The 15,768-nt window shown below is 32.7% G+C and overlaps 1 protein-coding gene across 1 annotated transcript; it reads left to right on the top strand.

Moving 5' to 3' along the window:
• The first annotated feature begins 6,255 nt into the window (after window positions 1-6,255).
• On the top strand, window positions 6,256-15,319 carry LOC114306107 (UPF0481 protein At3g47200). The gene is made up of 2 exons (XM_082882563.1): window positions 6,256-6,534; window positions 13,855-15,319. Exon 2 carries the CDS (start codon window positions 13,881-13,883, stop codon window positions 15,171-15,173), a length of 1,293 nt encoding a protein of 430 aa, XP_082738689.1. The 5' UTR covers window positions 6,256-6,534; window positions 13,855-13,880; the 3' UTR covers window positions 15,174-15,319.
• The last annotated feature ends 449 nt before the right edge of the window (window positions 15,320-15,768 follow it).

Genomic DNA, 15,768 nt, shown 5'->3' on the forward strand with positions numbered 1-15,768 from the left:
AGGGCCCAAGCATCCTCCATACACGTGTATGGAGGATGCACCAAATGGCTTCCAGCTGGCACAGCTGGATTACACTCAGAAAAAGCAAAAAGCAAGAAGCAGGCCGGCCAGTTCAAGTGGCCGGCCGACCACCCCCCCTGGTCAGCCGACCAGGGATCAAAAGGGTCAACAAAAATTGCTGGTCGGCCTACCCAGAAAGGTGGCCTCCCAGATGAGTAGAATACAGCTGTGTGGAGAAAAACCAGAAAAAGTGACCCAAGAGAGAGAAAAGCTAGCTTTTAAGTAAGGTTCAAAAGGGTCAAGATGAATTTCTGGCCGACCTATCCATATTGGGGGCCTCCCAGATGAGCACAACGCAATGGTGGTATGAAAAGCCAGAAAATGTGGCTCAAAAGTGAGAAAAACCAGCTTTTTGTCAAAAAAATCAGCTTTTGGAGAGAGAAAATGAGAAAATTGGCTTTTCAAGGGAAGAGGTGGCCGGCCACCATCCTACCACCTCCCTAACAATGAAAATAGGGTCTCCACCAAAAACGGACCAAAACAGATGCAAAACGAAGGTTTGGGGGCCAAAACACGTAGTTCGGGGCCCCGAAAACAGGCTGTTAGGCACAGGAAGTGGCGTATGACGACGAAGGTGGTCTCTAGGGCCACAGTGTTCCCCTAAAGGAAGGAAATAAGATGTGTGCCAAAAACTGGAGCAAACGGAGGTAGTTAAGCGGTCCCGAACCGAGGCACACGGCCGATGGCTCCGGAAACCGGGCTCCAAAAGGGACAAATGGCCTACGACCACGAAACGTAGCCTACGACCACTGAGAGATGATCTACGAGACCTCTCCCTCCCTTCGGGAAGAGAAAACAGAGAAAACAGGACCTGGTTCGCAAACCGAGGCAAAGCACAAAAGAGCTCCGAAGTCTGGAGACAAGGCTCGCAGTCGAGACTCCGCAACTTCAGAACGAGCACAACATGCAACATCACCGAGCGCCCAGTTGGTGACGTCTGAGTCTTAAGGTCGGTCAAAAATGGGGTGTCCACAACAATCCTTAAACTAATTTTTCCAAAACAAACCATGGATCCTCCTAAAAATGCCTGACATCTGAAGCAAATAAATAAATTCCAAAATCAAGAGGGTTCAGCTTAAAAAAATCAAAATCAAGTCTAATTCAAATCATTACTAGTACAATAAAACATATAGAAAACACAAAAAAGCACTATCTGGTTTAATTTAATCAATTCTCAGCAATCAAACACACAAAGACAGAAGAGAAATGAAGAATAAATCAAATGGAACAACTCAGAAATCAGGAAAAGAAAGACTGAGAATAGCGATGTCCACAAATGAGTGGATTGTAAGAGGTTCAAAAACTACACGAAATTTAGCAAACAATTCAGAGAAATATTCAGATCAAGTTTAAAAGCCAAAGAAAATCGAGACTTAATAATTAAAAAAAATAACATGAATCTTCAAATCAAAAACCTGTTTCCAAATCAGAGTTTGCACCGCATTGACAAAAATAAATTGAATTGGAAAAAATTCATGTTGATTTCGAAATCCACTTCCTCTGAACTGATGTTGATCTTCGCGAAAAACGGAAGAGAATTTGGGAGCTGAGAAAAAGATATAGGGATTACAGAGACAGAGTTAGATTCATACATAAAAATTAGACTTACCAATCATGAATCAACCGAAATCTTCATTAACAGCAGATTGAAATTTTCAAATCTTCATCAACAATCGATCAAAATCTTCAAATATTCATCAACAGTTGACCGACATCTTCAAATGAACAATAAACTTGAGAGTAGTGAGTTGAAAGCGAGAGTAGAGTGAGAGAGAGTGGAGAGTGAGATTTTGAGAGAGAGAGAGAGAGAGAGTTCATACCGATTTGGGAAATAAGAGTGATGCATACACGATTTGGGGATAGGGCAAGTTATACACGATATGGATGAATTTTTTTTTTTTATTAAAGAAAACGACTGGGTATTAATTAGAACGAGATTTGGATATAAAAAGTACTTTTTTGCGACGGTCAAACAATCAATTGTAAAAATATAGACGCAAAAGATCATATTTCTAGTAGTGAAAGTTAGTAAAACATGCATGATCTTATATACAAAATCCTAATGCAATTCACTCAAGAGATGCAAGTAAAGATTTGGCTTCTAAGATATGACATGTGAATCAACTCAAGAACATGAGGTAGCACATATAATTACATAGGAATTGATTAAATCCACAAAATACAAACTTAGCCGAATCAAGATGCATGAAACATGGATACAAAGCATGGATATAATAAAAAACAAAATATGATGCATATTCACAAATAAAGAAAGCAAGTAAAAGAACAAGATAGAAAGAAGCGGGGCGAGAAATTATTAGAACACTTGAAAAAAAAATTACAAACCAAATTAGAGAGAGATAAGGAGAACATTACAGCAAAATAAAAACCTTACAAAACACTCAAAATAAAATAAACAAAAGAAAAAGTTTCATGTGCCTTGGAAACCATCAGAAGAATGGTCAACATTGGAAGACAATGCCATCTTGTCCAAAAGAAACTAATCGGCCGGCCAACTAGGCCTAGCAAAACCTGTCATGTTGCAAAACCAAAAAAAGGAACAAATAAGAAATATGTTGGTGGCTCAACTAGCCACTACTGGTTAGATTAAAACAAGAAAATAAATATAAAATAGAAAGTGCAAAATTACAACAAAACTAATATAAAACTAAAATAAGAAAACAAATATAAGATAGAACATGCAAGAGTAAAACAAAACTAATATGAAAATAACACAAGAAAACAAATATAAGATAAAACATGCACACACACACACACACACACAAAACAAAAATGAAAGAATTGAAAATTCACCTTCCAAAGAAATATTGATCTTCTTGATTTTTAAACTCTCTCTTAATCACCTTCAAGGTTGTGAATTATGATCTTAATCCTTAATTCAAACCTCCATCTACTGACAATCATACAGTTATATTAAGGCTCCGTTTGGGAAGAAAAAAGCCAGGCTTTTTTGGCTAAAATAGCCACAAAAAACAAAATAGGCTATTTTAGCCACAAAAAACAAAACATCAAATCCAACCCATAATCATTACAATCCTCTCTCACAAAAAAAGCCAAAAAAGTCAAAAAGCCAAAAAGCCCTTCCCAAACCAGGCTAAAATAGCCAAAAAGCCAACCCACTTCCCAAACGGAGGCTAAGTAAGCAAATAACCACATGGTAGGATGCTTAAACATAATTAAGAAAAGCACACACAAGTGAGATGCTAAAACATAAAAACTTACATATTTACCAACGTCCTGCAAATAGCTACAAAACAAAGTTAGTAAAACATGCATGATCTTATATACAAAATCCTAATGCAATTCACTCAACAGATGCAAGTAAAGATTCAGCTTCTAAGATATGGCATGTGAATCATCTAAAAAACATGAGGTAGCATATATAATTATATAGGAATTGATTAAATCCACAAAATACAAACTTAGCTAAATTAAGATGCATGAAACATGGATGCAAAGCATGAATATAATAAAAAACAAAATATGATGCATATTCACAAATAAAGAAAGCAAGTAAAAGAACAAGATAGAAAGAAGCGGGGCGAGAAATTATTATAACGCTTGAAAAAATAATTACAAACCAAATTAGAAAGAGATAAGGAGAACATTACAGCAAAATAAAAACCTTACAAAACACTCAAAATAAAATAAAAAAAAGAAAAAGTTTCATGTGCTTTGGAAACCATCAGAAGTTGGTCAACATTGGAAGACAATGATGTCTTGTCCAAAAGAAGTTAACCGACAGGCCAACTAGGCCTAGCAAAGCCTGTCATATTGCAAAACCAAAAAAAGGAATAAATAAGAAATATGTTGGTGGCTCAACTAATCACTAACGGTTAGATTAAAACAAGAAAATACATATAAAATAGAAAGTGCAAAATTACAACAAAACCAATATGAAACTAAAATAAGAAAACAAATATAATATAGAACATGCAAGAGTACAACAAAACTAATATGAAAATAGCACAAGAAAACAAATATAAGATAGAACATGCATACCAAAAAAAAAAAAAAAAAATGAAAGAATTAAAAATTCACCTTCGAAAGAAAATATTGAACTTCTTGATTTTCAAACTTCCTCTTGATCACCCTAAAGGTTGTGAATTATGATCTCAATCCTTAATTCAAGAGCTTGAAATTTGAGCTCAGATGACGGTTTTGAACAAATTTATGTCACTCTTTTTTTGGTAAGAATACTCTTTCCTTGATTAAGGTTTTGAGTGGGTTTGACAAGGGAAGATAAGTTGTAAGAGGGTATGTAACTTCGCTAATTTGGCAAGACAACTCTCTTGTTTTTAAGACTTTCTTTTCTCTCAAATTCTAACACAATTTTAGCATTCTCTCTCTTCCCCCATCTCTTCTTAAAATTTTTATCTCCAAATTCAAGACTAGAGCTCTCATTATATAGCCAATGCAAGTGGGCAATGGTGGTAGACAAAGTGAAGGACAGAGTGGAAGACAAAGTGGGGCTTTAGGAAAGATAATGGAGCTAATGAAGGACAATGTTTAATAGAGGTGAATGATGAATGATGAATGGTGATGGTGGTGTGTGATTTAGGAAAATGGATGATGAGTTGAGATGGTGGGATGTAATTATAAAAGATGGTGAGTGGAGATGATGGGATATGATTATGAAAGTAGATGGTGGGTGGAGATGGTGGGGTGTAATCATGAAAGTAGATGGTGAGTGGGGATGATGGGGTATAATTATGAAAGTAGATGGTGAGTGGGGATGGTGGGGTGTAATTATGAAAGTGGGTGGTGAGTGGGGATGGTGGGTTATAATTATGAAAGTGGATGGCGAGTGAAGATGGTGAGATGTGATTATGAGAGTAGATGGTGAGTGCGGATGGTGGGGTGTAATCATGAAAGTAGATGATGAGTGGGAATGGTGTGGTTTAATTATGAAAATGGATAATGAGTGGGGATGGTGTGGTATGATTATGAAAGTAGATAGTGAGAGGGGATGGTGGAGTGTAATTATGAAAGTGGGTGGTGAGTGGAGATGGTGTGATGCGATTATGAAAGTATATGGCCAGTGAGGATGGTGAGTTATAATTATGAAAGTGGATGGTGAGTAGAGATTGGTGAATTTTGGATGAAAAATAATTTGGCCAAAAATGTGTGAATGTTGTGATTAAAGCTCAAATTCTATCTCTCTTACTGAGAATTCTGTGAAAAATACATTCTGATTGTCATCATCAGGTAATCAAAAAAAAGTGCCCAAGTCTTAGGCCGATTAAAATGGGGTGTCTACATACCTATCCTTATTTATATTATTATATAAATAGAAATGTTGAATGATAATTGACGTTGAAAGTCCTAATCTTTTTTTTTTTTTTTTTTTTCAAAATTTAAAATTGTTAAAATGCATATGTTAGAATATCATTAATTTTTTCCTATTATAAATTTTATTTTAAATCTTATAAGATTTGTTCAACGACTAATATTCAATTTTTGTAAAAAAATTTCAATATATTCCTTTCAAAATTTAATATAACAAGTCTACCAAATCATATTTTAAAACTCAAAATTATTAATATTTTTATTTTTGTTTTCAATAAGCATGTTAAATTATAATAGATATCCAAAAAAAATTATACTTATTAATAAATATGGCATTAGTTTTAATTGTAATCACATCTTTTTATAGTCGTAATTCATTTTTGAATTTTTTTTTTATATTTTAAATTATATATTACGATAATATTTTCTTACTCATTAAGTGTTTAATTTTTTTTATAATTATTTTCCTTTCAAAAATCAATATGACAATTTTTTAAAATTCATATATTTTTATTCTAAAAGATAATTATAAAAAGATAAAATATATATATTTTAATTTTAGGTTAAAAATATCACATTTAAATTATAATTATTTTATTTTTTTTATTACAAAAGTCAAAATAATTAAAAACTCCATCATAAATGAAGTTTTTTAATCTCATATTAAAATAGTCAAAAAATTAAAGAGACAAAAAAATCAACTCATATTCCAAACTAAACCAAAGAAAGAAAAAAGTAAAGCATTATTAGCAGCACTAAAAAAATTTAAAAAAAAATAAATTTCTCCACCTTTAAAATATCCATAAAAAAAAGACTTTTGCACAACATTTCTTCACCCACCGATGAAGAGATTTTTTTTTATAATTTATTTATTTTAGAAGAAGGTAGTGTCTGCGAAGTTTTCCGAAGGCGGGCCCACAACTAGGGTCTTCGTGTCTGGTGGTAGGAGTAGGGGACACGACACGGCGTCTTCTCATCTTCTTCCCTGTATTCGACTGGGTGATTCCAGGCACTTTCCTCGTATAGAAGGAAGGTTCGTAATTCATACTCCTCCGATCAAACAAAAATGGGCAGGTTAAGGAGTCAATTGATTCATTCATTCTACTTTTATTATTTCTATGCAGAGATCACGATCGATCAAAACGACACCTTGTAATCTATCTGGTAAGCTCTCCTCTTATCTCTACTCTCCAACTCAACTAAATTGATTTGCACATACTGTTTGCTGTTTAAGTATCTATTTCTATTTCTATTAAATATATTTATATACATGTATGTATGTTCGTTTAGGTTCTGGCTCAAATCTTTAATTTTTATCTGCTATTACTTTGGCATCAAACTTATGAAGTTAAAATTTGACATCATCATTTTAATAAAAAATAACAATGTTAAAATTACTGCTATGTTAATGATAAACTGCAAAGAGAGGAAAGTGCCAAGTAGTGGATTAAGGAGGACCTATTTCACACGCTTATCTTTCCTCATATACAACCAAGATTCCTAATTCAGTCACTTCTTCCATTGAAGAAAGTGTTACCAGTCCACTCATTCTACTTTTGTTTCTGCTCAGATCGGACTGATTGGACGATTTAGGACCTTGTTTCTAGCTAGTAGATTTTCCATTATCTATTCCACTTTATATGCACATACGGCTTGGTATCTAATCATTGGTTAGTATGGATCTATAATAAGCACTAGGCACTAATCAATCGTAGTTCGGATACAATTTCATTGTACGTTGGGTGGTGGGATTTTGGGGTTTGTCTCCAACCCCAATTTTGGAGTAGATGTATTTTAGTTTTCCCATGCTTGTAATTCTATTTATATATAGTGAGGTGCAGTTATCTCTGTATCTCATTTCACCGACTCTCCAAAACACCACCAGTAAAGTTAGTTTAACAGATGGACCAATATTGAGAATCTAATTAGCTTCTGTTTTTTTTTTTTTTTTGAAAGAATTTAAATAGCTTTTAAGGCCATGTTTGATTCCACAAGACTAATAGTGAGGTATTAATAATCCAATCAAATTAGTGTGGTATTCACAATCCCACCCCTACCCCATTACTAATAATCCTACAAATTGGTTGGATTAATTATCCATTGGATTGATAATCCTAAAACAAAATGTCAAAACAAACATAGGATAATTGGGCCCGCAGATTAATAATCCCAATCCCATACTCTAATCTTTCCAATTAAACATGCCATAAGATAAGAGCCTATATATGATATATATGAGAATTAAACAATTTCATTGCCTCATGGGCAATCGCTCGCTTCCTCTGCTTCGTATGCATATCTCTTTAGTTCCCCATCTAGCCATTCGTAGCTTCAAGAAGGAAATTCTATATTTAATACTAGCGGTAAACCTGAGCTATGCACGGGATAAAAATAATAAATTTAAGAGTTAATTACTTGAAAGTCCTATTTACAAATGTTATCGTAACTCAGGTCCTATTTAAGATTTTTTGAACCAATAAGTCTTATTTAGTAAAATTGAGAATATTATTAGTTTTTTCAATTTTTAAAACTAAGAATATTATCAACTTTGCATTGTAATGTTCCACATATTTATTTCACTAACTGATGAAAAAAACTGAGTATGAGATTCATTTTTGCCTTTCTATTTATTGGTTTGATTCAACTATCTAATAAAACCAAGAATATTATCAGTTTTTTTTTTATAGTTTTAAAACTGAGAACATTATCAGTTTTTTCATTTTTTAAGTTTTTTTTTTTTTTTGCACATCAATGTTTGATCATCATACTCCTTTATAGGTACACAATTTTTAGTTTTGCACAAAAAAGTAATTCAGTTTTTTTTAATTTTTTCAAAAAAACATTTTTTTTTCCACAGTTTTTTTTTTTTTTTTTTTTTTTCCAATTTGAAAGTTGAAGTTTTAAAGTTTTGAAAATCAAAAATAAATGTCAAATCATCATGTTCTTTTATAAATAATCATAAATGATGAACAATCATTATTTGAAGGGCAATTTCGACTATTAAAAATTTAATTGGACTTGAAGGTTTAAAAAATATTAGTTAAGACTTAATAGAGTATAAGTTCATAATTTAGTACTGGTGTGTAAATTCCCCTAAATTTAATGATATATTTTTATAAAAATTTAAGTGATTTATTATTTATGGTTGAGCAGAAAAATCGAAAAAATTGTAACTTGATCTAATTTAGATCAAACCGCATTCTTTATTTAATATTAAAGAAATTAAGTAATGCTAATTACAAATTATATTTACAAATGTTATCGTAACTCAGGTCCTATTTAAGATTTTTTGAACCAATAAGTCTTATTTAGTAAAATTGAGAATATTATTAGTTTTTTCAATTTTTAAAACTAAGAATATTATCAACTTTGCATTGTAATGTTCCACATATTTATTTCACTAACTGATGAAAAAAACTGAGTATGAGATTCATTTTTGCCTTTCTATTTATTGGTTTGATTCAACTATCTAATAAAACCAAGAATATTATCAGTTTTTTTTTTATAGTTTTAAAACTGAGAACATTATCAGTTTTTTCATTTTTTAAGTTTTTTTTTTTTTTTGCACATCAATGTTTGATCATCATACTCCTTTATAGGTACACAATTTTTAGTTTTGCACAAAAAAGTAATTCAGTTTTTTTTAATTTTTTCAAAAAAACATTTTTTTTTCCACAGTTTTTTTTTTTTTTTTTTTTTTCCAATTTGAAAGTTGAAGTTTTAAAGTTTTGAAAATCAAAAATAAATGTCAAATCATCATGTTCTTTTATAAATAATCATAAATGATGAACAATCATTATTTGAAGGGCAATTTCGACTATTAAAAATTTAATTGGACTTGAAGGTTTAAAAAATATTAGTTAAGACTTAATAGAGTATAAGTTCATAATTTAGTACTGGTGTGTAAATTCCCCTAAATTTAATGATATATTTTTATAAAAATTTAAGTGATTTATTATTTATGGTTGAGCAGAAAAATCGAAAAAATTGTAACTTGATCTAATTTAGATCAAACCGCATTCTTTATTTAATATTAAAGAAATTAAGTAATGCTAATTACAAATTATATTTATATATATATATATATATAAATAGCATTATTAATTGATTTCCTGAATTTTATTTATATATTTATTTTTATTAAATATATTCAAGTCTAATCAACTTAAAATTTTTATTTTTTGAATTATGAAAAATATTCCTAATATGAAAAATGTAGTGAACTATGTATTCACAATTAAATTTTGAAAAAATATCTTTTCATTATCACTATACTTACTTAAGTCTATTTGTGATATTATACATAATATGCTTAACTCAATATAATAATATGACATGTATCATATGGTTAAGATATTCCATACATTTGATTGGTTTCTATTAAAAGTGGACGTCTTATAAGTAAAATAATATAATTGTTTAAGTTGTCTTGAAAATGTGTTAGATATAATGTTAACTAATGAAATTTATAAATTAAAAAATATTAATAAAATCCAAAACTATGTATTTATCTCATCAATCACACTAAAACAAGTAAAATTACGATACATTATATTAAAGTAATAAAGTAAAAAGTTTTGAAATTTGTTTCTTTGTTATTTATAGTAAAATCATATTGTGCTATAAATAAAATTTATATTTATGAATGAGTTTAATAAAAATTAATTTTAATTTGTAAATACATTTTAAATAAATTTGTTAAATTAAAACTCGTGTACGCGCTTATTTCTTAATTTTTATATGCTCGTGCATGGGGTTTAACTTTTTATTCTTAAATTTAACCCTTTCATAATTGAAAAAAAATCTAAAAACCATGTCATAACAAAGAAATTAAATTTCAGATATTATCATTTCATTACTTTAATATATTCCATTACTTTAATATAATGTCATTTTACTTAGTGAGCTTGGTATTGAGTAATATAATCATTTAGTTATGTTTAATTTAGTACAACTCATATATTTAGTGTAACATTGAAGAATTAAATTTTTTTTGGGGGGTAAAAATTTTGGTTTAAAATTTATTGAGTGGTGTGGGCTCATGGCCAGCAATTGTAATAGTCTTTGAAATCTTGATATCGTAGTTTTGATTTTGTAGTATATTATTTTAGGTTTCTTTGCAATTTTCATAAATAAATCAACTTTCTGAATGTGTTTAGCCCATGTGTTGATTCAAGGGTTTTTTTATTTTTATTTTTTTAAGGTCCCTAATATTACAGTTTTTGGAGATAAAGGACACCCCGAACTTTCATACTACTTCAGGTCCCTCAAAAACAAGTGCCTCTTCCCTCCAAAATTATTGGACCAAAATATCCCTGCTTTTTACATTCAGTCTAACGTCTTTCACTTTTGAAATTTTTCAAAACTTAAAAATTCAATGACTTTTGATTTAGATTTCCATTTTCAACAAAAAAATTTATTTTTGGATTGCTCTCGTCGAGATCTATCAAACAAGATCCATGATGAATATAAATTCAGAAAAAAATAAAAATAAAAATAACAAAATTGACAAAATATTCTTCGTCGGTCATATTCGGGATTTCCAACATTAGAGTAGAGGACTCGTGCACATACTCCCGAATAGACTTTGTATTCATAAGATTCTTCATGTTTCTTGTTGCTTAATAGGCCACATCCTCAGGATAAAATTGTTTATTAAGTTCTTTTTTGAAGTCATCCCAAGTTGCTATGGTGCACGTATCTCTTTCCATGTCCGCATGTGTTCAACGCCACCACAGCGTTGCCATGTCAGTGAGGTATAGGATGCCAGTCCTTATCTTCCTTCATCTGTTATGGTCACCGCCTCGAAAGTATCTCTCCATATGCCAGAAGTAGTTATCCATCTCTCTTCCTTTTGAAAGATTTTGGTTTTGGCACCATCACCTGAGTTGTCCACGGCAATGGCATAGCTCCCCTAGCTATAGCCCATTTGCACATTGTCACATCTTGGTGCACCTTCTCCAAGCGGACTTCAAAGCCTTCGAGCATTTTCAACACCTTGGCTTGGAAGGCGTCATTGGCAACTTGATTGTCATGCATCACACTGTTGATGGTGGCTAGCAAACTGTTTTGGAGGTCCTTGATCTCTCCCTTGAGATCTTCCACCTCGCACTCAAGGCATGGCTCGAACACATGAAGGTGTTCCCTTGAATTGCCCACAACAAGCTCCATTGGCCAGTCGTGCCTCCGCAGTCAGAGCAACATTGCGCCCATCCCTCGACTTGTCCCTCTTTGCCTTTGTGGTGTTGTCCTTCCCACGGACTTGCTCGTCCGCATTTTCCACCATGCTGGATGACATTTTGTTTTTCTTCCCTTGTCACGACTTGCATTGATAAGACATATCACGGCCTTGGTTATTTCCAAGCTATCCGTGTAGCACTTACTCACAAGCTAGACAAGTGATGCTAAGTCAACCTTTAACCTTTTAGTTCACAAGGGAGAGATAGCACTCACACAAGAAAGTTGAGAGAATGCTTTTGTATTCACTATAGAGAGAACTCTTTCACTTTGGATGGATGTGAGGCAAATGAGCCCTCACCCCTTATATAGGTAACCTAGCCTTCCTAGGAACATTCTAGAGCCCTTATTAATTAGGGTGTGTAGAAGCTTCATGGAGGCTTCTACCACCTTGCAAGAATATTCTAGATCCTACTCGAGAAATATCTATGTGCATTCTAGAATCATGTACAACCTTCCACATTCTCTGAAGTCTTCCAGGATATTCTAGAATCTTCCATTAACCTCTCTTGCTTGATCCCTCCTTTTGGTAGGAAATTCTGTCCAGGTAACTTGGTAGGGCGTGACATTACCCTTCGTTTGTTTGGGTGGAAAACATTTTCTATGGAAATTTTTTTCTATGTTTGGTGGTGGTGGGGATTGTTTTTATGGGGATTGTTTTTTTTACGGGGATTGTTTTTGAAAATAAATAATAATAATAATAATAATAATAATACCTTCAATAAAAATCTAAGGGATTGAGACTTGGATGATGGATTGTCTCATAAAATCTCATGAGAATGCCAGCAAATTTACTCACTCTGATATCTTGTTCTAGTCGCAAGATGAAGATTTAGATTATTTGTGATATTTCACCGACAAAGTACAACAACCATCTTGAATATGGCTTTTAAGGGCCTGTTTGGTATCATTTTTGTTTTTTATTTTTTGTTTTCATTTTTGGGGAACATATAAAATGTGTTTACTGAACTATTTCTAAAAATGTCATAGAAAAAGGGCAAAAAAAAAAAAAATCTGAAAACAATCCTATCTTTGGAAACACAAAATTTAAAGTTGTTTTTGAATTTTTGAAAACTTTTTTTGGGTCAAAAATGAAAATGATAGGGCTTTTTTTTTGAACTTTTCATTATTTTTGTTTCAAAACAGGCTCTAAATGTTTCCAATACTGAAAGGGTGAATAAATCACTTAGGTTGCTTTTTGAAGGCAAAGTTTCACATGCTAAATGTTGAATCAAAGAATGTAAGTTTTGATTATCGGCCAACGTCATTATAGTTTTAAAAGAATGATGAAAGAATGTTGTTATCCAAAGAATGACTTTTCCACCTAACTAATGGAAAGCATGACAGATTGTGGAACCAATTGATTATTAAAAGCTTTTTTCTGTTTCATTTTACGTCATAATAATATTCCCCAATTAATGGCATGATGCTAAGTGCTCTCTGCCCCTAGCCTTACGGTTCTGGTTTCAAGGTACAAGTATCAGTTTCTCCACAAAAAATAAAAATGAAAAATGCAAAGAATGTCTACCCACTTCCTCTCCCAAATCATGTTGTAAATGGGAGTCTTGTGCACCGAGTCTGACCTTTTATACTATTCCATGATGGCTAATGACATTTAGAGGAAGGAGTCTCTTTCTAGTGTTTTTGTTACTTTTTCTCATTTCTCCGAGGCCTATGGTGGTTTGGGCATTGACTTTTTTCGTGAATTTTTGATTTTTTTTTACGACAATACGTGTAGAAAAAGTAGAGAGAAGGGATTGACTTTTTGTAGTGGCTTTTTGGCTATTTTGTTAAGTTGCCAAATCACCAGTGTCTGAAAGTGATATCCCTGATTAAATGGTCTTTTAGGTGTTTGCCCATTTAAATTTAAGACTAGCTATAAAGTTGATCTATGAATGAAAAATAAGTATTTCTTGATTAATAGGAATCTAATACTTTTGAAGAAAAGTAAGACAATGCTTTCTACCCTTATGAATTCAACTGTTACTGGTTCAATCTATTATTACACTACAATATTTGTCTTTTATCCAAATGAATTCTGATGCAGGGAAAAAAATGTTTCTAGGGGTAAAATTAATATATGTTCTATAATATTCTAAATATGTAATTGTCGAACAAGAAAATAGAGTATAAGAATTGACCAGGACTTGGTGGGTGACATCAACTACATTAAGTAGGCAGCATATTTGATTTTGGCACATTGGAATTCATTTTTATAACAACTTCTTAGTGTTTTGTTTGGAACAGGGTACTAGATTGCTTCTTACGTAAACATGGCGCGGAGTGGTGGAAAAGATTTTGTTTCTATGAATATTTATGAAATGCTTAAAGTTTTCTCCCATCCACCAACGGAGTCTTGTATATTTAGATTACATGAAGAACTACGTCAGATAAACGACAAGGCCTATGACCCAGAGATTATTTCAATAGGTCCTTACCACCGTGGTAAACAAAACCTACAGATGATGGAGCGGCACAAGTTACGCTACTTTCATTCACTTCTTCAAGAAAAAAATCTGAGGCCTGATGATTTTGTCTATGCTATTGAATCACTAGAACTACATGCACGTGATTTTTATGCTGAACCGATAAGCCTTGATTCAGATGAAATAATCAAAATGATGGTACTGGACGGTTGCTTTATCATTGAATTGTTGCGGAAGTTTGATATGGAATTCTTGAGAGATGAGAATGATCCTATTTTTAAAAGGGACTGGATTTTTAATAGGTTGCAACGCGATTTAATGTTATTTGAAAACCAAATTCCGTTCTTTGTACTGTGCAAGTTATTTGATATGATCGAGGCACCAAACAACCATAACAGGCTCATTTATTTGGCCTTGAGATTTTTTAGTGATCTTTTACCAGGTACTGGTAAAAGGGAAGATGGAAAAGAGTCACAGGGTAAGATCAGTCATTTACTAGGGTTGATACACAGTAACTGGCGCCCGTCATTTGCCGGGGTGGAGCCTGTTGAAGATGCCTCGAATAAAAAAGGAAAAGGGAACTGGCGATTCATTCCTAATACAAGAGAGCTCCAAGAAGCTGGAGTTAAGATTGAGAAGTTTGAGGTTACAGGAGGTAGCTTGTTTGATATCGAGTTCAAAAGTGGGGTAATGCAGATTCCACCTTTAACCATTGAAGGCAGGACAGAGTCATTCTTCAGAAACCTCATTGCATACGAGCAATATAGTCTTGATAACCAATTCAGTTATGTCGCTGATTATGTGAAATTTTTAGATTTCCTCATTGACTCTCCGAAGGATGTCAAAATACTTTCTCGTCGTGGTATCATTGATAATTGGCTGGGTGATGATGAAGCGGTTTCCAACTTATTTAACAAGATTAGTGACACAGTCTCGGGGACGAGCATGCATTTTCAGTATGCTGATATCTTCAACAGGGTGAACATCCATTGCAGCCAGCCCTGGAATCTGTACAGGGCAAGTTTGAACCGGAACTATTTAAATAACCCGTGGGGAAGGATTTCAATTCTGGCTGCTTCGGTATTACTTCTACTCACTTTGACACAAACTCTATTTACAGTTTTTGGTAGGAAATTGTAATTGTTGGAGCAACAAAATAGACGGTCACAACTTCTTGGTGAGAGTATCGGTGTGCTCTTCTTTATCGTCTTTAAACTCTCCGTTTGTAATTACTTTGACAATATTCATACATATATGTATAATATATCTGTACGTTTGCTTTGGATGTTGATTTGCTCTTTGGTGGATAGTTCTCTTCCCCTTCTTTTTTTTTTTTTTTTTTTTTTTTAATGTGTCTGCTTTATATATTGATTTGCTTAAGTGGAAATTGTAAATGTTATTTGTCCACATTGCCTACAACAGCAACAGCGGTGCTACAGGAGGGGAACAGTTGTGCTGCTGTTGCAGTAGGTGCTGTTGCTGTTGTCGGTGATGTGAAAAAATAACATTTTGTCAACGGGCCCACCAAGCTTGATACCACGACTCTAATGTTAGATAACTCTGTCAAGCTGACTTTCCAACTTCATTATTGATTTTTCCCCTTCTCCAACTCTTTCCCTTTCTCTCTCTTTTGTTTTCCAATCTGTCTTTTTTCTCTTTTTTGTTTTTCACTTCTTTCCTTTCTGCCATTCCTGACAGAGCTTTCTTCTTGCAGAGCTAAACTGTAAGACTCTAT

Source organism: Camellia sinensis, chromosome 8 (genome assembly GCF_055761805.1).
Source record: "Camellia sinensis isolate YWXY chromosome 8, ASM5576180v1, whole genome shotgun sequence".
NCBI classification, from domain to species: Eukaryota; Viridiplantae; Streptophyta; class Magnoliopsida; order Ericales; family Theaceae; genus Camellia; species Camellia sinensis.